Genomic DNA, 24126 nt, shown 5'->3' on the forward strand with positions numbered 1-24126 from the left:
AGCCCCAAGGTTGTTCCGTTTTTAGCCATCTTCATGCTCATTGTCAAATTGTCCTCCTCAAAAGTTATATGAGTTTACTTGCCCATCACCAGTGGATAGAAGTCCTGAAGAGCCAGTATGGGTCTTAGCACTACACATTTCATTGACAAATTAACCTCCAAAAGGGTACTGTGCAGCTCATTTGAGCATTCACTGTGCACGGCCCCACGGTAGGGCCATGACTGCTTTTGTCAGCACATGTGTAGCCATTGGCTCAAAACATCACTCATTGTGATGCTGGCGATGTGGCCTCCTTAGTGTTCCAAAAGATTGTTTGGTATGACGGCCTCAGTTCAGGGTTTTTCTCTCACCTTTCCTATCATGTTTGGAGTCAGAATTCAAACACTGTACAATTTGAGCTACAGTATGCCTGGCCTATAACTTGGTTCAAGGCATTTATATTTATGTCATTTTTGTCTGCTTATTATACTAACAAGGTGGAAAAAGCTATCCCAGTCCCTCCCACAAGGTAAAATTCTGGGGTTTTGTGTGTGTGTGTGTCTATTACTAGAGTTTTAAAAATAGGTTAGATAAATAACAGTACCTTTAGGATTAAGTACACACAGAGTTTTATGAGATAGTTCATAAAGAATATATTTAAATCCAAACTTAATATAAAATTTTATTTCTTGAGAACTGTCGTGGGAGATAGTGCAAAAGTAGACTATTAACTTTTTTCTTAAGATAACCTGTTAATTTATACACAAAAAAGGTATATTAATCCTATTTAAATTACATATTTTTTCAACAAGAGGGATGAAAAGGCCATCTTTTCTTGTGTCTGTTAACCTTTGAGTCAAAATGGTTGGAATTTTGACTCCTCTCAGTTGAAGCTGCCATCTACCGTGTCCTTTTCTCAATGACTTTTTATTTAATTTGAAGGGCGGCTTAAAACAGTTCCATTAATGAAAACATTAAAAGATTAAAAACGTGAAATGTTTCAGAGGACAATAATTTTGTTTTTTTATGTGTCTATTGATACAAATTCGAACACTTGGTAGGCTATCAATATCAAGAAAGTCATTTTAAATCGAATGATCTTACCCCAGAGAAGATTATACTCCCTTAGAAAAAAGGATTTTTTACTCATTCTCGTGCTTTTCCTGTAGTTCAATATCACTTGGTAATTTGATTCTGAATTTATGGAAATGGAATATTCCATGAATATTTTCCAAAGTGAATAAAATGTCTAAAATTGTCCTCATTTCAAGCTCTCCCTGACATTTTGGCTGAACAACTGAACACAGATACTTTTTTTTGCCGTGTCTTCTTATGAACGTTGCCCGAGTGATAGCTTCATATTTCTCTCATCTCATCATTCAGAAGCTATTTATCCATGTTTTTCCACTGCCTCCTTTAAGTCTCCTCCCTGCCCCCCCATCACTGAATGCCTGTTCAGCCCCCACACATTCAGGCGTATTTATTCCCGTAAAGATAGTGACACTTATGGTTTATTCTAAGACTAAATCTGTGTTGCCCAGTGACTAAGGACTTAAGCATGCACACTGCTTCTACGCTTACCCTCCTACCTAACTTGACAACTCAACTTTATTTTTTTCCCTCAGAATTTTCTGTTTTGGCACCGTTCAGTTAACATACCACTGCCAGGCCACTAATTGATTTCTGAAACCTGACATTTGTTTTTTGTTTTCTCCTATCTTCCCTAATGGTACAGCACTACTAAGCAGGAAGGAATGCAAAGAACTAGAAAGTTCAAAGTAATTGAGGATCTGTCCATTCACCCTGTCTGGCGTCATGCCAATGTAGAACCTGGAACATTTGAAAAATATTTATCAAGTTTTAACCCTTTTTACTAAGGTTGATGAACCAGGTTTTCAGCGGTAGCATTTGTGTTAACAGCAAGGCAGCTTGGTTGAACATATTTCTTATAGGTTCAGAATCGCATGGCAAATGTCTCAGAAAAGGATTACTTTCTGATTTCTGTGCTATTGTACAGGGCTAAGCTAGTCATTTTCTGTGAGACTGCCGAGCCAGGCATTTGAGAGAAACCATTACTTAAAAGTGGCAGCCCTATGTTATGAATCCTTATGTCAGAAAGGAAATTTAAATAAATGCTACTAGAGTTGAACAAAAAAAGATTGTATTCCACTTTTCTACCAAAAGTGTGTTGTGAACACAAGAGTAGCTAGGTTTGTATCTGTATTCATTACGAAAAGTGGAAATGTGAAAAAAATTAACAGGACTACACAAATATTTTATTAAAAGCTTACCAAATGGCTGGGTTTTGTTTTGTTTTGCTATTGAGAAATCATTTGTAAATTAAAGCATGTTAAAAAATGGTGTGAGATATACCAACATTTCCAGTAAAATAACTGGATTTTATGGCAGTGAAAACGTAGGTTGAGATAACAGGCCACTGATGCTCTGATAAAAAAGACAAAAGAAAATGTTTAGGGAGGCTTAGAGGCAAATTAAAATATAAATAGATACCAAATCGTACTGAACCTAAGTTAAAAAGAGTATGAAAGTTCTCTTAAGGCTTTATCACACTCAGATTTGATCATGTTATCAGCATTATAACTAAACACCTTTCAATTTTCAATTTTTAAAAAAAGTAGTATTAAATCCCGTACCAATTCTGTAATGTTTCTAAGTTATTTAATTACATACCTGGGCTCAATATTAGAGAAAATCAGGACAGCTTTGAAGAGGTGAAGGTGTATATTATGGGACTGTTTGCTTAGAAAAAACTTGCAAAAACACTTATTAAATACTACTTTGGTGACACGAAAGTAGTCGTCAACCATTCTCTGGAAGAAGTGATCACAGCCATAAAAATGAATCATTTATTAGCAAGAAGGAAATGAAAAGGAGAAAAAATATTTTACAGCGTGATTTTGCTTTCTAATAATAAATTCCTCTAATATTTCATGTGTATATTATGTTTTTAATCTACACATTGAAATGAGATCCACACTTTTAGTAGGTTCACTCTTTGAACATTTTTCTAAAAACTCATTTTTGTTTGTTTGTTTGTTTGTTTGAAACTGTTATCCCGTGAAGTGTGAGTAGGCTATTGTATATGTAAAATTATCTCATGGCATAGTGTGCTGTCAACATATATACATATGTAGTGAAATACCAGGCATTTTTATTGCAGTTTATTGTGCCGGCTTCTCAATAAGTCAGATAAAATCACATACAAGACATTAAGGAAATTTCCTTAGGTGATTGTTGGCAAAACTTCACCTTCCCATTAGAATATAGTTAATGGATGGTAATATATTTGACTATTACTTTCCTACAAAATTGGATTCCCAGTTTTCAGAGCTGCTGCGTGTCTAATGTTTGTGGCTTCTTTGGTTATCTCTTCGTAGGAAAAGGTGCCACAGTGCTAGGTAAATGTGCTACGTTTTTGTTTGGTAAATATTAAACTGCATTTTTTTGAACATAAAGTGCTAGCAACAACAAGTCAAAGATGTAATCGCTATTTAAATACATTTGATCTAGTCAGTCGTTAGTGCTTAAATTAGATTCCATGCTTCTGCTGGAATATTTACAAAAGCGTAAATATTAAAAACTTCAAAATCCCTATGGCCCATCCCCCTCCTCTCCATACACAGATACGAGGTAAAATGTGTATAAACTTCTTCTAACCGTTTAAATACTGTAGGGAAAAACAAGCTTTTATGCAAAGGCTTAAAAAAAAAAATACTTGCCATTACACCTTTTATTTAGGACATTCCGGATTTGCTTTGCTAAATGGACATATTCACTACTAAAGATACACAGAGACAAGGGCTGTTTTTAAATTTGTTTATCACACCGCCCCTAGTTTTCCGCTAAAGAAAAGTACATTTTGTATATTTAAAAATACACACTCATGAAATAAGTCTCTAAAACCCTTGGCGCCCCCACCTATCTGCCTTCTGGGTTTCAGCCTTTGAGTTTCAGGTCCTTGCACAACACCTAAGACGTGCAAAACTCTTTTTCTCCCTAATCCTGGCAGAGAACTGTCGGAGGAGATCTCCCTCCACGTCTCCACCCTAATTCCCTCTCTTCCTAGATTCCACTCGCTTCTCTCCTTTCCTCCGCCCCCGGCTCAGTCAGCCCAATCTGTCAGAGAAGTTGTGTACAAACTGCGCGGCCGCCCTGCGCGCGAAAGCTCGTGGCCCGAGAGGGCGGGTCAACCCGGCAAAGGCGGGGCCCTGGGCGAGCTTCCCTTTTCTCATAGGCTAGCCGCTCCGGCCCGGCCGGCCTCGAGGCTTCGGGATTCGCCGCAACGCTGCCAATCAGGCTGGCTGGACCCGCCCCCCCGGAGTTGGGTAAAATAGAGGCGGGCGTCAAGTGTCAGTAGTCGCGGGGCAGGTACGCGCGCTCGCAGCTCGCTCGCGGAGACCGGCGGTGGCGGGAGTGGGCTCCGGCGAGTGAGAAAGCGCGGCGGGGCGGGGCGGGAGAAAGTGGCCGCCCGGAGGACGTTGGCGTTTACGCGTGGCGGAGCGGAAGAGTTTTGCTTTTCGTGCGCGCCTTCGAAAACCGCGCCTGCTGTTGGCTGAGGGGGTCCGCCCGGAGCCTCCCCTTCTCCGCCCGCGGCCCCGCGCCGAGCTCGCCGGCCCGAGTCAGCGTGGGCGAGGTGGGAAGCGCGCCCGACCCGCGTCCCGCGCCCGGAGTCGCCCCCTTGAGTGCCAATGGCCACGCGGGTGCTGACCATGAGCGCCCGCCTGGGACCCGTACCCCAGCCGCCGGCCCCGCAGGACGAGCCTGTGTTCGCGCAGCTCAAGCCCGTGCTGGGCGCCGCGAACCCGGCCCGCGACGCGGCGCTCTTCCCCGGCGAGGAGCTGAAGCACCCGCACCACCACCCGCAGGCGCAGTCCGCGCCCCCGCAGCCGCCGCAGCCGGCGCCGCCGCCCGCCGCGGGCCCGCGGCTGCCCCCCGAGGAGCTGGTCCAGGTAGGGAGAGCCGCTCCCCTCCCTCCGCCCCCCTCCCGGAGCTCGGGCGTGTCCCGCCGCTGCGACGCGCGGGCGACAGGGGCCGCTCCAGGCTGGGGCGTGCGTCGGGGCGCTCCGGGAGCCGGAGCTGGGTGGGCAGCCCCTCCCCGCCCTGCCGTCCTGGCCTGGGCACTCACAATCCGCAGGGACAAAGTGGGGGGACCGGAAGAGGGAGGGGTGTCCCAGATGAGCCTCCCCAGGCGGGTCGGTGCGAGGAAAGGGTAGAGGGGGACGGGTGCTCACATGCACCTTAGTGTTTCTTAGTTTGGGGGATGAGACCTCGCACCTCACGTCCAACCTTACTTAACTCCCGCCTTTCACCTTAAAGCCCCCCTCCCCCCCGCTCAGTGTCCTGCCCTCGGAGGTCCCCCCCACCGTCGTCTCGGGTTAGGTGTAAACGCAAATCGGGGTGCCGGAGAGAGGCGCCTCGGGGTGCTAGTTTCATGTCTCTTGGCTCAGCCTGCTTTAGACGCGATCTCGGGGCTGCCTTTGGGAACCGAGAGTTAGAAAAGCTAAGGTCGTATTGGAGCGCTTATTTTTCCTTAAGAAGAAAGACCAAAAAAGACCGGGGGTGTTGTTTTCTTCATGTGCGCGTAAATTTCCTCCCGGAGCCGCGTTGAAAGCTGGCAGTTGGCTTTTACACTTGCCCGGCAGCCGAATTAGAGCAACCGCCTGTTTCTTTCGCCCACGCAGGGAGTCATATAGCCCAGAAAAAACTTCCCGGGACTTTTAGCCTGTCCCAAGGAAAAAAAAAAAAAAAAAAAAAATTGGAAACATACCCACATGCAAACAGCTGGAAGAGCTAAAATCAGAAACCACTAACCACCACGGGAGCGAAGTGCACGAAAGGGTTTAGTTCGGTTTATTTCGAGACGCTTCATTTAATAGCCCCTTGGTATATTGCGTATTTACTGCCCAGCTCCTGCTCCGGGTGGGCTGCGAGCGTCGTCGTGCTGTGAACGGGCAGTGGCATTTGTCAGAGATGTGACTCACATGACTAGAGCGTTAATTTTTATTTTTAAATCGCGTGTATCTGGGAAACCCAGTCTGCATCCGCACCGAATGATACCAAGCCCGATATGAAACGCTTTTGAAATTAAGTAGTAGCATATATATATATATATATTTGTGTATGTGTATATATATATGTATATAATGCCATGGTTAATAGTTCAGTTGGATGAGCCATTTAATTGGTGGATTTTTTTTTCTCTTAAAATTTACCTTTCAATGTTGAAAGATTAAAATAAAAATGAACTTTGTTATACTAGAATAGAAGATAGCTGTAAAAAGACTGGGTGAGACAAGCTGGATTATGTCCTTAAAAAATCACCACTTGGAACCGCTTTGGTTATTTCAGGTTTGTCACTTTTCTGCTTAAGAGACACCAAGAGGATGAGGGATGATTGAGCTTTTTACAGAGTAGGGGGGAATGTAACATTGGCCCACTGAGGAGGACGTGATAAATGTTTTGCTGATGACTGTGCTAGTGATACAGCAGCCTCTCCCCACCCACGGGCGCCTTAGCACCACTCTACCAAGGGAGTGATTTTCCCCTAGGTAATTAAAGATCTGTTTTAGATAGGGATATGAATAGGAACATTTCATTATCATATTAACCAATTACAGAATCTGCTGATTAAAATCAACATTTAGATCAAATGTTGAAAGTGAAGTTTTGTTTTTTCAGTGGATACTGTGTTTTGCTCAAGACTTCGTATTTAAGTTTCCAGTGACCTATAAATGAGAAAAGGCCCTGAAATAGCCAAGGAGTATGTTTTATATTAGCTATTTTAACAATATCTATCCAAACAAAACAGAACTTTGCAATATTATTTTTAAGGTTGGTTTGCTTAGGTTTTGTTTAAACATACCTATATTAATATAAATATGGCATGAACAGAGTTGAGGTGGTTTGGCAATATTACAATACTGTACTTAAGTTGCAAACTCAATTGTAATGGGGCAGGGAACCCTGCTCGTATGTGAGTTATAAAAAAGTACACTTTATTATTCATTAGAAAGGAACATGTTTTCTGTTTGCCTTTTTTTTTTCCCTTGATTTGCCTCTTTCACTTATTGTCCGGGGCTGATTGTGGGAGCGATTTTACCAAATACATACATGTTGTAAAGAATTTCATGAGGCTTTCCGTAAGCCAGTTCTTACACAACTGACAAATAAACCTGATATGTTTGTAAGCAACACCAAGGAGTGTGCCCTAGTACTTCTCACAGGTATTGTTGGGATTTTTGGTTAAGTTTGTCCTTACTCGGATGATGAATTAGGTGGATTATGCATGTTTGTATCTCTTCTTTTCTAGACACGATGTGAGATGGAGAAGTATCTGACACCTCAGCTTCCTCCAGTTTCTATAATTCCAGAGCATAAAAAGTATAGACGAGACAGTGCCTCAGTCGTAGACCAGTTCTTCACTGACAGTGAAGGGTTACCTTACAGTATCAACATGAACGTCTTCCTCCCTGACATCACTCACCTGAGAACTGGCCTCTACAAATCCCAGAGACCGTGCGTAACACACATCAAGACAGAACCTGTTACCATTTTCAGCCACCAGAGTGAAACGACCGCCCCTCCTCCGGCCCCAACCCAGGCCCTCCCTGAGTTCACCAGTATATTCAGCTCCCACCAGACCGCAGCTCCAGAGGTGAACAATATTTTCATCAAACAAGAACTTCCTACACCAGATCTTCATCTTTCTGTCCCTCCCCAGCAGGGCCACTTGTACCAGCTACTGAACACCCCGGATCTAGATATGCCCAGTTCTACAAACCAGACAGCAGTAATGGACACTCTTAATGTTTCTATGTCAGCCGCCATGGCAGGCCTTAACACACACACCTCTGCTGTTCCGCAGACTGCGATGAAACAATTCCAGGGCATGCCCCCTTGCACATACACAATGCCAAGTCAGTTTCTTCCACAGCAGGCCACTTACTTTCCCCCGTCACCACCAAGCTCAGAACCTGGAAGTCCAGATAGACAAGCAGAGATGCTCCAGAATTTGACCCCACCTCCATCCTATGCTGCTACAATTGCTTCTAAACTGGCAATTCACAATCCAAATTTACCGGCCACCCTGCCAGTTAACTCGCAAAGCATCCAGCCTGTCAGATACAATAGAAGGAGTAACCCTGATTTGGAGAAACGACGCATCCACTACTGCGATTACCCTGGTATGTGACTTTTTTACCTGGTTGAAGCATCAATACGTGTGCCTTGTGTGCACCTGTAACCTCAGGTTTTAAATTTACATAAAGTAGTGGTTGATACTGAAAAAATCACCTACTTTGTCCTTTTCCTATCTCAGTCTCTGTACTGTACCCTGGGATGTAACTGTTTGTCTGTTGCTTGTTTTTACGTATTAAGAAGTGGCTAGGATATTCTGGAAAAAAGTTACTTTGGACTTCTTTATTTTTAATATTAAACAAAATTTTGCATTTTGAGTTAGGCCAGAGTTCCTTTGTTTAAACACCTGAATTGGAATTTCAATTCTAAATTAAGTTCCCTGAAAAGAGATTAAGTTGAGAAAATAAAGCATGGTAATGAAGTGGGGAATGAATAGGCTGCTCTCAAGATGGCAGTTTACAGGACTCTCTACAGAACTGATTTAAGGATGGTGCTGTTAGCATATGAACGTACGCTTGTTCTTGAATGAGATGTGGCCCAAAACATAAATTGATGATGGTAATGACTTTATCTACAAGTTGCTGGCATAAGCTAGTTTATGGTTAATACAGGGTATAATTTATTGACCATGGTACACAATACAGCATGATATACTAAATGAAAAAACAAGAAATGTAGTAGTACAGAAAATTGCAGTCATCTTGGATAATGGTTTAACATTGTCTGCTCTAGAGCCATTAAAAGTTTTTAAATCGCTGAAGTATATGTTACTAGTATAAAGCACCTACTGTAATATAAACAAAAATTTCCCATGTGTAGCTCACTTGATTATCTGCTCTTCCTGTTAAAGTGGTACATAAAGTAAATCACTTTATACCTTTAATAAGGTAACAGGGGAGCACTCTTGAAAACTTCTTTTAAAACTGACGCTTCAAATATCTTCTAGCATGAGAGATTTCTTCTTTAAAGCCAGATTTTAAACACTGAATCATCAAATGTAAAGATTTCAAAAGGATCTCCGAAATGACAAGCTGTTCTTTCTCTCCTTTATTTCAGGCTGCACAAAAGTTTATACAAAGTCTTCTCATTTAAAAGCTCACCTGAGGACTCATACTGGTATGTAATTTTCTTGTTAATTCTGTGAGTTGTGTAAATAGTGTAAGTGGTATTCATCCTTTTAAAAGCCAACACGTGTTTGATCTCTTCTTTCTTCTGTCAACTTTTATTTTTTAATGGCCTACCTTTTCAGCACTGGCTTGGCTCAGAATTCAGTTCCACGAAGAAAAGTCTGGTTCCAGGAAGGCTGATGTTCCCTTTCCAAGGCCTTGCCCTGTCACCTCACGTAGAATTAATTACATGAAAACGTAAACAATGATGTTTACTAATGGATTTTAAAACTTTAATGGCACTGCTATTCCTGTCTTGAAGGAAAAAAATGTAACTCATTTTCTTTCCTCCATAACAAAGCAGTCCATAAGCTATATAGTTCCGTATAGTTCCCTAAGCTATATTCAATGCTAAAAACTTTTCCATTTAGCACGTGAAGCATAACTGCTTAATACAGTGTCTTTAATTTCACCTTTAACCTGAAGTTTTTGTTTAGCTTGTTTTCTGTGGTTGATGAATGAAAGGTAGGGCAGAAACTGCAGAGTATTAAAGCCAGGCAAAGATGGGGTCATGGTTTAAAAGTTCTTCTGCACCCTGTGCCAGCCCATATTTGAGGTATTTGGGACTGTGTCTTTCTTCTGGCTTATATTTCATCCTTGTTTAGAATGTGCTCTTAAGCTTAGTCACTTTAATTTTATAAATGTTTGTTTTGTCGGGCCTATACAATCACTTTTAAGTGCTTTTTAATTTTAAAACTGTATTTTAGAACCCATTTTAGGACAAAACTATATGGCATGCTTAAAAAGCTTCCAAATACCCAAAATGTTTTCAAATATATAGGTGATTAACTATTTGTGGTTTTCTGAAAAGGCCAACCCTGAAGGAAAGAACTTATACAAAATGATTATTATTTTGTTCTCTCAGTAAATTCAGCCTTACCTAAAGTTCAAAGAATAAGTTTGCTAATAAAAGCAATGACCTAGCAAAATGTTTTATTCCATCATTGCTATGGAAACCAAAGTATTCAACAGTTCCTTTGAATGGGTCGTTGGATTAGTGTGAGAGGACTTGAATCTCCCCAGGCTAGATGTTACTATGGAAATTGAGTTTTGATAAATGAAGTAGTTATCTCTAACTGCTGCATTAAAAAGTAAAAGCCTTTGAACAAAGGTCAGTGCTGAGATACAGGACTGGGAGGAATATGGCTGCAGACATTTTGTATGCATGTAAGGAAGTATTACTTGATATCTCAGTGATAAACAGTACTTATTAAAATCTAAATAGTGTTGGCAACAACTGTAGATTCCAGGACTTTCTGAGAAATGGCTTTTAAAGAAGAGACATCTCATGGTGTTTATCAATGAAATGAATGGGTTGTTTTGGCCTGAAGTTTTTAGATATAGACAATGTGGTTATATAAAAGGAAAGACCCTACATAAGCAGCTCAGAGTAGAAATTATATTTATAGTTCAACAAATAGCCATCAAGCTTATAATAAACTCAGTCTAAAGTTTTCAAATGCAAATGATGGCCAAGAAAACATTCCATATAGAAATATTAAAATAGCCACTTATAGAATAAATATATTAGAGAAGGAAACATTGAAAATGGATTTTTATCTGGATTTTGATTCATGGGAAATGGAAAAAAATTTGAGACATTTGAACTACTGTTTTTTTCTTCTTTGAAAGTCCTTGAAATGGGAGATAGGAAGGAGGGAATGTGTTTTTCATGAGGTTAAAGTCTCCTAATAAAAGGAGTGCAATTGCATATCATGCTGTAATCAACTGCTTATTGCAAGGATGTAGTCCGAGCGTATCTGAATGGCCTTACAACCCTTGTCAGGGTTTAGTGCTCGGAATGCTTATAGCTGGGATTCTGGAACTTGACCTGCTGGCAAAGAAATTTAATAGTGAGCTGTCTTAACAATGCCCTTACTAATAAAATCAAACTAAAAAAGAGGACCCAGGCCTAGTTAGGGTCCCATGCACACCTGATCATAAATGCGTGGCCATCGACATCTAATGAATGAGACCATGTAATCCAGTTTAATAAAGTTTTGTTTGATAGTTTCTCAAATGCCTTGGGGAGGGTTTGTAGTAGACTTGTTCATCTGGCTAAACCCGTTCTTGGGTAATCATAGAGCATTGAGGTTGTTTTCTCCTCATTTCTAGTTTCTAGACAATGTCTTTTAAAATTACCTGTGCTCTCTCATTGCATCCTCCCCGCCTTGCCTGTTTTTTAATGAATGTATCTGAAGCCAGAAAATTCTTGTTTTGTTTTTTTCTTCCTTTTAAGGCCCTCGACTTTTTTCTTTCCTTCTTTCCTTCCTTCCTTCCTTCCTTCCTTCCTTCCTTCCTTTCTTTTCTCTTTTCTTTTTAGTGTTTATTTATTTTTGAGAGAGAGACAGAGTGCAAGCTGGGGAGGGGCAGAGGGAGAGGGAGACACAGAAGCCAAAACAGGCTCCTTGCTCTGAGCTGACAGCACAGAGCCCGACATGGGGCTCGAACTCACAAAATGTGAGATCATGACCTGAGCCAAAGTCATACGCTCAACCAACTGAGCCACCCAGGTGCCCCAAGGCCTGGGTATTTCTAAATAACTTATTTTATATAATACCTTTTGTGGGTTTTTTTGTTACACGCCCCCTGCTGCACCCCCCTGCCGACCCTGCCCTGGACAATTTCTTAGGAGATTTTTAAAATAGTCTATATGGGATAGATCTGGTATTTGATATAAAAATTACTTTTTAAATGATTGCCATTTTGCAGGCAGAATGTGAAAAGCACCATAGCATTTCTTTGGAATATAATTGTAATTGCTTTAAAATGTCAAGTTACCTTATGTTGTAAAAATGATTTAAGCAATTAAAACAAACTACATCTGAGTTCTATTTAATTACTTATTCTGGATTTTTAGACAGTAAATGCTTCTTAACTTGCAAATTGAACATAAGGAAATGGTCTTTGCAAATCAAGACCTTTTTTATTTTTTTATTTTTTTTAATGTTTATTTTTGAGAGAGAGAGAGAGAGAGAGAGAGAGAGACAGACACAGAACCAGAAGGGAAAAGGTAGAGACAGACACAGAATCCGAAGTGGGCTCGAGGCCCCGAGCTGACAGCAGAGAGCCTGACGTGGGGCTGGAACTCACAAACTGCAAGATCATGACCCAAGCCAAAGTCAGACGCTATACTTACTGAGCCACCCACGTGCCCCAAAACAAGACCTTTTTTAAAAAAATTCAGGATGAAAGTAGAAGTTACCAGCAAAGACCCATAGCATTCAAGTTTTTCTGAGTTCACATACTTTGATTTCTGTATTCATAAAGAATATGTGAGTAATACAGAGGTCCATCTTTGCATGGTTACACAATACCTGAAATGTACTTGCCTGTATTCTAGGGACTAGTTCTGTTTCACTTAAAAACATGTTATATGTACATATAACATACTTCCAGGTCTATAGAGGTACCCCTTATGGGGTTTGTGTTACTTGTAATGCATGTGTATCATATGGTGCCTCTGGTTCGAAATAATTGGCTGCTTCTAGGCAAGTGTCAAGTGGTATATTGTACTTTTTAAAAGCATTTAAATGTGGGCATTCTACTGAAATTTGTGTATGCCTTTTGATGTATACATACATCAAGGGGCTATACCCGTTGCCATCATTTAAAAGTTGCTCCTGACCACCTTTTAAAGAAAAGATTCACATATCACTTTGCCCTTACAAATCAGCATGATTGTTTAACTGACTCTTGAATCAAATAGAATAATCTGTAACCAGCAGTATAGTTGTTTCTGCTCATATACTTTGCTATCTTTAATTTCATAATGAAGATTTAAAGTAATTCTGAGCACAGGCTTGGGGCCAAAAAAGGTAAAATGTATAGGAAAAAAAAATTAAGGCTGTAGGTACAAAAAAAAAATTGGCAAGAAATTGAAAAATTTTCTGGTGACTGCTACTGGTTTCTTGGTATGCCTATGAATATTGCTTTTACATCGAGTTTGGAAATTTCTTTGAAAATGGTGTTTATGGTTTAGTAAAAAGTGCTATTCTCCAAAGAAAAAAGTTCTGAAAAATTGTGAACTCAATACAGATGTTTGAAATCCTAGTGGCTTTTAGTCACAGGTGTGGATATGTTCTGAACCCTAACGAATATGCTGCAGTGGTTGGGAAATTAGGGTATGGTAACATTTTTTAGATCATTTATCAGTCTCAGCTATCTGGAACAGGACAGAAAATGAGCAGTTGTACAGAGAAAGTCTTTGAGCAGCACCCAGGCTTGGCTCAGGTATCCCTTAGACCGAGACTGTATACATAGGCCTTTTCGTGGGCACCAAATCTCAGAACGGCTTGCCAAGAGTCGACAAGAAAAGGACAATTGGAAGCACCCCCACAAAAGAAAATGGAAACCTACAATAACATAGGAACACAAACTGGGCTCAGTGAAGCACGGTACTGTCCGTGCTGCATTTTACAGTGGGCTCTGTTTGGGGTGCTTTGTTTAATTAAGAAAGAATTCCACAGTAAGTTTTGGAAAGATTTTTAGCCCAAGCCTCATTTTAAGGGGGTAACCCCCATGTTGTGCCTTACCTGCTTGTGTGGAACACTTTATTTCCTAATGACATTTATGTTAAGGTGTTACTGTGTATACTTTAAAGCTATAATCTCTGCCCGAGATGATTTTAGTTTCAGTTTAGGTACTAAAAAGCCCTGATGTAAAACTTTAATTTTCTATCTAGGTCTTTATTCTACACTTATTATCTATTTAATGTATTAGGTATAGATTTGCATCTAAAAATATCGACAAGGTTGACAATAATTTTCATTTGTGGTATTTTGCGACTAAAAGAAACATTCAAAATGTTCCAAACACGAGTTACTCCCTTTTTGTAGAATTGTGGAAGGGAGTGAAAGGCTTTAAAAAACATATAGGAACAATTTCACTTCCTTAGAAAATTATTTAGAGCTAAAATCAGCACTAAGTCTCTCTCCCTCTTCCTGTAGGTAGCTAGTTAGATCCGATAGATGGCCTTAATTGACATCATGCAGTTTGGATCTAGAGATCAGTACGTTGGTGTGTAACCTGGTAACCTGTGTTGTTAGAGGTGGAAAAGTTGTGCAGGATGAAATTATTTAGTATCCAATGGATTTTTTGAGTCTGTATTTGAAAAATATGCAGGAAAAAGTGTCACACTTAGCTTGTGTCAGATGTTACTAGTTAAAATTCTTAAATTATTTTTATTTGCAGCTTTGAGATTTATTTTCTATATTGATGATTTCAAGCTTATATAAGAAAAGTAGTGGCTTAAGAGGCTTGCTAGTTTAGACCCCTGGAAAGGTATTTATGAGTGTGAAAGCTTAGAAACAATTTCTTTTTAATGACTCACTGGGAAGATTAAACTTTGCTTCTAGGACTTGTTCTTTCATCTGAAAAACATTTACATAGGAAATTGATTAAGCATTGTTTTGAGATGATAAAGCTTATCAAAGGTTAAGAAGTAAAATTTGATTAAGCAAACATTTTGACTGATCTTGTGGAGAATCCAAAGAGAATCTTTTCTTCCCTTTTGTTCTTATAAACTAGTGGGAGGAGATAGTTCATAAGCAGGTTAAATGGAATTGCTGAAGCTGAGATAGAAATAATCAGCTGTGAAGGTAGAATGTAATTTTTTAAGTAATAATTTAATCATCCAAGATTTTTACACCAGTAGATATTTTTAGTTCTATAGAATGTAGTAGCTGTTTACTTGATGACCTACATTTTTTTCTGGTGGAAGATTAGAAACAAAGTATTGTCCTACTTTAGTAAAAGTATCACCGTAGCAGCATTCCTATTCTGTCAGCTTGTATTATTTATATTCAAGGATCTTTAACTCTGATTAGGGGAGTTAAACTCTTTTAGAAGAAGTATATCTCAGGTAACTTTCATTAAAAAATATCTAGGCAGCAGAATGTTTCTTTTTGACTGCTTTATAAATAAAAACCTTTAAGAGCTGGGAAAATTCTTAAGGTAACCATAGTGCCAACTAGAGAAAAGAATATCTAGTACTCCTTCAGTGCTAGAAAAATGAAAATACAGAAGTTTTCTATTTTGGTTGAAAAAGAAAAGGTAAACCCTTTTCACAGGTTTTTAAAAAATTCAGTTTGGGTTCTTATTACAAGAAAGTGAATCTGAGTGTTGTCTTTTTATCAAACTCAAGAACTGGTATTTCATTAACACTATTAATGAGGAAGGATTTTTCCATTGTTTTTGTCAGGAACCCTTAGGAGAAGTGGCAGAAACTTAGGAGCCTAGAGATTCACTCAGTAAGGAGATATGCTGCAAATGTATCCCCATCCTGTCCCCCTTTGGGTTTGGCAGGTCACTGTTCTTTGGCCCCAGTAGTCCCTTTGCTGTTTGACCAGCAGTAGGAGCTTCACAACTGCTTAGTTTTTCATCAAATCTAGTCCAATTCTGTCAAAGAAAACTTGTTTATGTAGAGTTTGTTTATTCTTCTACACTTTATGTGATGGATAATAAATGGACCCTGTGCTTAGTGGATTCTGAACATGTCCTGCCTAAAAGCATGGTTCTCATCTAGGCATACATTTAGTGAGATTGTCCTCAGCGGTTCTAGGCAGAACAGAACCAGGAAAAGCCCTGCTCAAAGTAGAGGGGAAGGAGACAATCTGGTAGACTCACACCAGATCCTCTCCTGTCTCTTATGCCTTCCCTCCTTTTTGTTAATGGAAATATCAGAGTTGGTCAGGCTTGGGCCAGACGTGATTGTTCCAAAGATGCCTATGAGAAGTGTGGCATTGCAGCTGGAATAGAAGATCCTCTCTGCCCTAGAGGAACTTCCAAAGCTAGTTTAGGAGGCAAAACACAGCTGTTTGAACCCTCTTACACAGATATATGTATAAGTGCAAATGAGGCATTCAAAACAAATGTAAGTGGTGATGGGGATAGATAGAAGTGGAATGATCTCTCCTGGACTGTTCAGAGGTTTTCTGGAAGGGTTAAGATGAATCAGATTATAGGGAAAGGGGTAAATGTGTGAACTGACCACAAATTGACTGGCAGGGAGAAGGGAATTTCTTAATTTTAATATCCTTTAATCAGCTTCCTAAAAGTGGATAGATTATTGACAGGGATACTATATCTAGTAAATACTAGATACATTTTGCAAACACAAATAATACTAATCTCTGAAGTGAACTGTTTACCCTTCTGTTCCAAGTGTAGGAGATGTGCTACAGTGAGCTTTAATAAAAAGATTTTTTAAATGGAAAATTACTGGCAAAGATATATGAAAACATGAATTAACGAGCCCAAATCATCCTACCTTATCTTTTGTAGATATTGAATATTTTCCCCATGAATTTAATATTGATTGTTTCCTCTTTTTTGAATAATTTTTTTAATGTTTGTTTATTTTTGAGAGAGAGAGAAAGAGAGAGACAGAGTGTGAGCAAGGGAGGGGCAGAGAGAGAGGGGGTGACACAGAATCTGAAGCAGGCTCTGGGCTCCAAGCTGTCAGCACAGAGCCCGATGCGGGGCTCAAACTCACAAACTGTGAGATCGTGACCTGAGCTGAAGGCCGCTTAACCAACTGAGCCACCCAGGAGCCCGTTTCCTCTTTTTTAACTTGTATTAGAATACATATAGACTGTTTCAGACTAAATTCTTTAAGTGTCTATGTTTTAAGTTGCATAAAAACATTTTCCTTCTGAAATAGGAGCTGATTTGAACTTTTAAGAACTACATTCTAAGAATTAAGATTAAGAAAAAAGATTAAATACAGACTATTGAAATAATTTATTCCACTTTACATTGTTTTGTTTCTCAGAATGGGAAATGGATTTTAAGTTCTTTGAGTTCAGAGACTGTTTTTGTTTTTGTTTTTAACAGGAGAAAATCAAAATATTAAGTCCTATTTGTTTTTTTCAAGTCATTTAGTACAAGCTACACTCTCATTTACTAAACATTGATTTTAATCCTGATGGGTTTTAGTCTCTATCAGATAATAGTTGATAGATAGAATTATTTTTAGTTACCAGGAAGGAGACCAGATGTGCAAATTTGCTGTAACAAACTTTTTTTTTAACATTTTATTTATTTTTGAGACAGGGAGAGACAGAGCATGAACAGGGGAGGGTCAGAGAGAGGGAGACACAGAATCCGAAACAGGCGCCAGGCTCTGAGCTGGCAGCACAGAGCCCGACACAGGGCTCGAACTCCAGGACCGTGAGATCATGACCTGAGCCGAAGTCGGCCGCTTAACCGACTGAGCCACCCAGGTGCCCCGCTGTAACAAACTTTTTAAAAAGTTACCTAAAGTAGCCATTCTGAGAAATATTTCCATTTGTGATATATTTCTTTTGTTAGAGTCTGTGTGGAACATTCTAGGGAAAGGCCTTGGTATGAATCTATTGAATATGTTCAGCAGAGCAGAGAAACCTCCCATTCTGTTGTGGCAGGTTCCAAAGTCCTATTTTATCTGTTTATCAGAGGAAAAAAAATAAGATTTTTTTTTTAGTCCATCGCTGAAGATTTCAAATACGCTGTAAACATGTTCTGCGAACCCCTTGAAATTTGTTTAGCCTGGGGTAAAGGGAAACCATCATTAGGTGATATTTGGGCATTGTCAGAACAGTTTGTGAGACCCCCACTGATCCTGAAAGGTGGGCCTCCACTGAGGGCTGGCTCAGCCAGAGTATGCCTTGTGCTCACCTTCTGCAGCTGAAGGCCTGCTCTGAGTCCATTAAGCCATTCCTTGACTGACCTTCTCAAGTGGCTCTAGAATCTTTAAATAAATTTGAACAATATGTATTCCTTAAATTGTTCGTGTAGAGTGTATTGGTGTTTGCTCCTGGAGGATTTAAGTAGGACAGTAAGGAAAAGAGGTAGGCCCAGATTCCTAATCTGGAACGCATTGTGTCACTTCTTACCTCATGGAGTTATTGTGACGATTGAGTGACATAATGAGAAATACCCGACTCTGGAGTTTGCACTCAAGCGGTGTTTGTGCCCGTTCCCTACTTTTACTGGTCATGCTTTTGCTTAACATTTTTATGAAATATTTAATTGGCTTCATCAGTCCAGATGATAGAGTATGCATGTTTAACTTGAACAATTTTTAAGAAGTTTAGGGATTCCTAGCAAAACACTCCTAGGTAATTTTAAAATAGCATGAGAAGATACTGTTTTTGAGATAAAGTTGAAGCTTGTTTTCCATGCTGTTCAAACTTGTCACTTTTTTCGTTTTGCCTTTGGAAAGTTTCACATTAGCAGCATGACAACTTAAAAATACAGTTGATGTTGAAAGAGCTTAACTAAATATTTTAAATTGGTGGTATTGGAAAGAGATTCTGTAAAAATCCAATTAAACCTTTGAAAGCTCTATCCTGTTGAAATAACTTAAAGGAAGTCAGTTTGGTTTCCCAGAAGTACTGTGCATGGTGTTTCTGGCTGAGGAAGAAAGGCCCACATCTACTATTTGGCCAGAAATTGGGTACCAGCTTCCTCTATGATGTTTGACTTGAGCAGTGTTGACATTTGAACAAATCCCATAGAAACTGCCCCAAGTGGGGAATAGTTGTTCTTGCTTTTAGAGTAAAGACTTGGCCCCATAAGTAATGTCCCAGACACTGGTAGTATTCTTGGCTGAATAATCTATAGATGTGCATACATTGAGAGCAAAACCCCAAATGTTTTAGGAACTTTAATGGCTACCGTTTTTCAACCAATCAGTAAAGTAAACTTTAAAAAATATTGGTGCAGTTTATTGCTTCATAGCCAATAAAAATAGTGAACAAAAAGAGTCTAGTGTCCCTTGTTTCTTAAATAAACTCTGAAAATTCAGTTCTCTTGCGATTTAATTATTAAATGCAAAAGACTAGAATGATTTCTTTTAAAATTAGGGCACTTTAGGAATTTTTTTCCTTGCCTCAGACATCAGAAATAGCTTTCTCTTTCCATTAAGTGACAGTGAAGTATTTCACCAACATGTTTGTTTTTGTGATTTATTTTTCAAGAGGAACAAAAATAAACGCTTGTGCAAAAAGTTATTTTTTACTGTTTGATTTACATCTACAAGAGTGATAGCTAGATTTACTCCTAGTATTAAGACATTTGTGTTTCATACAGGATACATGTGAATATAAGTTGAGAGGAAAGTGGTTTATTATGTTACTTAAAAGGTTGGAGTGTATCAGATTAAGTTCTTAGAATTTATAATGAGAAAAAACTGTAGGAATTGAGACTTGTATTTTTTTTAAATGGATGTAAACAAAACAGGGAGTTCAACTAAGTATTTGTGTCCTGGTTCAGAGGAGAGGGGAGAGGAAAGGAGGGTTGGGGATGTCTGCCATAGGAGTTGAAAGAAAAATCTCCTGTGAAGTAATAGGTACGAATTTCAAAGGACTATTCTGGCCCTTCCTTTCTTCTTTGTCCTTAGGATTTTGTTTGAGTCAGACTAGTTATCATGACAGCAAAAATATATTAACCACAAGCTGTGGAAATCTCGGTTGATGTGGACAATGTCTTTTAAAATTTGGACTCAGTTGAGTAATCTTACAGCTTCCTGAATTTGATACTGCTAAATCAAGACAGAAAGGTTGTTGGGCTTCGTTGTGGTACTAAGAGTGTTCGAAGTGACTCTGAGGTTCTTCCCTTTCACAAGAAAAACACGTTTTAAGGAATTGAGGAGTTTGACCATTCAGTTTTAGAAGGTATCCATATAAAACTGAGCAGTAAGGGGCGCCTGGGTGGCTCAATCAGTTAAGTGTCCGGCTTCGGCTCAGGTCATGATCTCACGGTCATGCTGACAGCTGACAGCTCAGAGCCTGGAGCCTGCTTCAGATTATGTATTTCCCTCTCTCTCTCTGCCCCTCCCCTGCTCGCTCTCTCTCTCTCTCTCTCTCTCTCTCTCTCTCTCTCAAAAATAAATAAACATTAAAAAAAAACTGAGCAGTAAGCCAACAGTAGTACTTTAATAAGCAAACGTATCTCACAAACTCTCACCTTAAACGAGCAAATTCCTAGAAAATGCTAACAAAATGAAACATAAATATAGGAACTTACTAGTTAATGCTCAGTGAAACATTTTTAGGTTTTGGGGATTTATTTAGGGAAATACATGATCTTAGTTAAATAAGGTTAATTGATTCTTACACTGGGAGTTGAGACTACATTATCAATGTTAAGTGGATTTGAAAGATTAACAACAAGCACACTTCAGACAACTTTAAGAATATTACAGTGGGATTGTGGCTTATGTATCAGTTTACTAAAATAAAGAGTGCTGTGAAAGAATAGGTAGATTGAATGATTAGAGACTTTTAAAATACTATCATGCATGTAAGCTCCGTGAGGCCAGGCATTTTTGTTTTGTTGACCATTGTAACCCAAATACTCGGGACAGTGCCCGGCATATAACAGACACTGGGCAGATACGTGCATTTTTCAGCGAATGTCAGAATTACTACAGTTTCATGATTCTTCACCAAAGGGAAGTTATCAGTATCAGGCTTTCTGATCTGGTTGAAGAATTTATTAAATATCAAATGCATAAAGCTTCAACACCATTCAACTTCAGTGTTATTTTACTAGCTTTGTTTTGCTTTCATCTGACAAAAACAGGAAGACCGTGAATGTGTGTGTGCTAGAGTGAGTTTCCAAGAGTGAGTGCCCATTAGCAGCCCATTTTGGAGGCCCAGTGTTCAAAGGAGCTGACTAGTTTATGTGAAGTTCATTCGGGGCTAATTTAGAAACATTTAGGTTCACAGTTGTAGTACATTTAGTTCCTCGTATGGGTGATTTGAGGAGCTTTGAAATTTATTCCTCCCTCGGCCCATCTTACAACTATTAGTCCTGTACAAATTTAATTTGAGTTTGTTGGTGTAGAAACTGTAATCGCACAGCAAAGATACAGCCCCCCCCCCCCAGCTCAGCTCATCTTGTCATCTCGTGGCTTTGCATGTGCGGGCACAGTACATACCGGTGAGCACCCACTCATCTTGCGCGTAGAGTCGCCATTTTGCCATCCCGCAGAGGTACTGCAGACACTTCCTTCCTAGCAAACAGGGACTCGCCTCACTCGAGGCCTTGAGGAAGTCTAGGTCGTGATGGAACTCATGAACTTCCCGACTGGACCACGATTCTTAAAAGCAGTTCCTTCTCTACGATTCCTTGTCTACGATGTTTGTCTTGCAAGCAGGCCGCCTCACCTCCTCTTGGTCCCCTGTCACAGGTGAAAAGCCGTACAAGTGCACCTGGGAGGGCTGTGACTGGAGGTTCGCGCGCTCGGACGAGCTGACCCGCCACTACCGGAAGCACACCGGGGCCAAGCCGTTCCAGTGCGGGGTGTGCAACCGCAGCTTCTCGCGCTCCGACCACCTGGCCCTGCACATGAAGAGGCACCAGAACTGAGCCCCGCTGCGGCCCGCCGTGCCTATGCAATTCACACTGACGCTGTGCAGTTCATTTGGCAAAGTTTTAAAAGACAAACTTAACTACGTATATAAAAACAAAAAGAAAACAAAAAACTGGAAATGTATATTTTGTATATTTGACGAAACAGGGAATACATTGTATGAATACCAAAGTGTTTGGTCCTTTTAAGAATCTGGAATGCTTGCTGTAATGTATATGGCTTTACTCAAGCAGATCTCATCTCATGACAGGCAGCCACATCTCAGCGTGGGCAGGGGGGTGGGGGTTGCAGGGTGTGTTTGCAGTGTTTTTACCTAAGCACCATCATTTAATGTGACAGTGTTTAGTAAACAAGTCGGTTGGCAGGCACAGGAAGAAGGCTGGGTTGTATGTCAAGATTTTACTTGACATCGAGTAGGGTTTTTTTTCAATATTAGGTAATTCCTTAGAGGTGCGCACCCCAGCGTACCTGGCGATTCACAAATAGCCATTGAACAAATGTGGGTTTTTTTGTTTTTATATGAGTTGCCTCTATTTGCTATCCGAAATTTTGTAAATATGCAAATCAGCTTTGTAGGTTTATTACAAGTTTTCTAAGATTCTTTTGGGGGAAAATCATAAATAATTCTGTTTGAAAATAAACCATGAATACATTTACAGTTAGAATTTGTGGTAAGTTACCTCTTGAAACCTTACCAAATTCATTTCTTTCGGAGGAAGAAATAATCATTCAAATGAACTTAAAGCAGATTCCATGCACTGATTAAAATAGGGTTGTTTATTTTAAATATGAAAGACATTTTATATGAATTGTGAACTCAAGAGCGCAGATAGGATACACAAAAGTCAAACCTCTTACAATAAGCTAAACACAGTATCGTTTTAGAAAAAGAAGGACTTATGTAGCTCTCACATGGCGTTGTTGGATTTACGATACAGTTTTCATATCCTGAGATGTTTGCTCGTGCAGTACTGTGGTTAAATGCCAATTTATGTGGATTTTGCATGTAATATACAGTGAGACACAGTAATTTTACCTAAATTACAGTGCAGTTTAGTTATTAATCATTGTTAATACTGACTCAGTGTCTGCCTTTAATTATAAGTGACATGTAGAAAACTTAAGGAAACAAGTGCTACATATATGCAATGTAATAGAAATGTGATGCTGATGCTGTTAACCAAAGGGCAGAATAAATAAGCAAAATGCCAAAAGGGGTCTTAATTGAAATGAGAATTTAATTTTGTTTTTAAAATATTGTTTATCTTTATTTATTTTGTGGTAATATAGTAAGTTTTTTTAGAAAATTTTCATAACTTGATAAATTATAGTTTTGTTTGTTAGAAGAGTTGCTCTTAAAACGTGTAAATAGATGACAAACGGTGTAAATATTTTGTAAGGCTTCAAAATGTTTATACGTGGAAACATGCCTACATAAAAAGCATAAATTGGTTGCTGTTTTGCTTCTTTTCCCCTCTTATTTTTGTATTGTGGTCATTTCCTATGCAAATAATGGAGCAAACAGCTGTATAGTTGTAGAATTTTTTGAGAGAATGAGATGTTTATATATTAACGACAATTTTTTTTGGAAAATAAAAAGTGCCTAAAAGATTCATGTCGTGCCTTCCTTCTTCACCCATAATAGCAAAAAAAGCAAATTCCATTCCCAAAACTATTGAAAAGGCTCTGTCTTATCAGGGCAATAAAATACCAATAAAAACCCGATTCCCACATTGAGCCAAAGCTACCTTTATTTAACAAAAGAAACGGATTTGTTTTAAAAGTATGATTACAAGTGTGAAGGGAGATAAGTTTCGTGAATGCTGATTTTTTTTTTTGGTCACTACACAGACACATACTGCATTAATCTTCTCAAGATCAGTAGCTGAAAACTGTAGAGGTAACTTGCATTTGCTGGTTTTATTGTCGGGAAAATAAAACAAGAATGAGGCTTTTAACCTTTTTTTTCCTTTTCAGAAGAGAAAATGATCACTGGAAGTTTAATCCAGTAGCAACAAGCACACCAAGGGCTTGGTTTTTAATACCATCCTTGAATAAAAAGAAATGGGGCTTCTTAGAAATGGCTGGTTCTAGGACTAGGTTAGGAAATGGACCAAATGTGCCTGGAGCATCTTCCAGCACCAGAAAGTAAGGAAGTCATTGAAATCTCACAATATAAAGAAGGAATGAGTTGTAACCCAAAGGATAAAATAGCCACCAGCTCATAGTGAAGTAAATGATTGATTAAATAGGAAACAAGAAATCTGCAGAATCCAAATCAATTTTTGTAGGTACTTTACCCTCAGAGGTAGAGCATAACTCCCCACTCCTTAAGTGTGTGTTGCACAGTAGGCAATGTGGCTTAGAGGGGAGACAGAATAACTGCAGCGGCAGAAACCCGCCCAACCCCCTCAGGCTGGTGGTCAAGGTCCACCTCGACAGTGATGAATCATGTTGATAGTA

The 24126-nt window shown here is 39.4% G+C and overlaps 1 protein-coding gene across 2 annotated transcripts; it reads left to right on the forward strand.

Annotated features, from left to right (window-relative positions):
- The first annotated feature begins 377 nt into the window (after positions 1-377).
- Positions 378-23276, forward strand: KLF5 (Kruppel like factor 5). 2 transcript variants are annotated; one of them, XM_045478819.1, is made up of 4 exons: positions 378-508; positions 7310-8183; positions 9193-9252; positions 21481-23276. In XM_045478819.1, exons 2-4 carry the CDS (start codon positions 7322-7324, stop codon positions 21657-21659), a joined length of 1101 nt encoding a protein of 366 aa, XP_045334775.1. In that variant the 5' UTR covers positions 378-508; positions 7310-7321; the 3' UTR covers positions 21660-23276. The 2 variants fall into 2 exon arrangements, with proteins under 2 accessions (XP_045334775.1, XP_045334766.1); XM_045478810.1 differs by lacking the exon at positions 378-508 and adding an exon at positions 4348-4949.
- The last annotated feature ends 850 nt before the right edge of the window (positions 23277-24126 follow it).

The sequence above is a fragment of the Leopardus geoffroyi genome, chromosome A1 (assembly GCF_018350155.1).
Source record: "Leopardus geoffroyi isolate Oge1 chromosome A1, O.geoffroyi_Oge1_pat1.0, whole genome shotgun sequence".
In the NCBI taxonomy this organism is placed as follows: domain Eukaryota; kingdom Metazoa; phylum Chordata; class Mammalia; order Carnivora; family Felidae; genus Leopardus; species Leopardus geoffroyi.

What these genes read in the sequence shown, in the direction of transcription:
- KLF5 (XM_045478810.1), top strand. Translation starts at nt 4,689, where the DNA reads ATGGCCACGCGGGTGCTGACCATGAGCGCCCGCCTGGGACCCGTACCC. An exon ending in CCCCCGAGGAGCTGGTCCAG is followed by an intron (nt 4,950 to 7,309) that starts GTAGGGAGAGCC and finishes CTTCTTTTCTAG; the next exon opens with ACACGATGTGAGATGGAGAA. An exon ending in CCACTACTGCGATTACCCTG is followed by an intron (nt 8,184 to 9,192) that starts GTATGTGACTTT and finishes CCTTTATTTCAG; the next exon opens with GCTGCACAAAAGTTTATACA.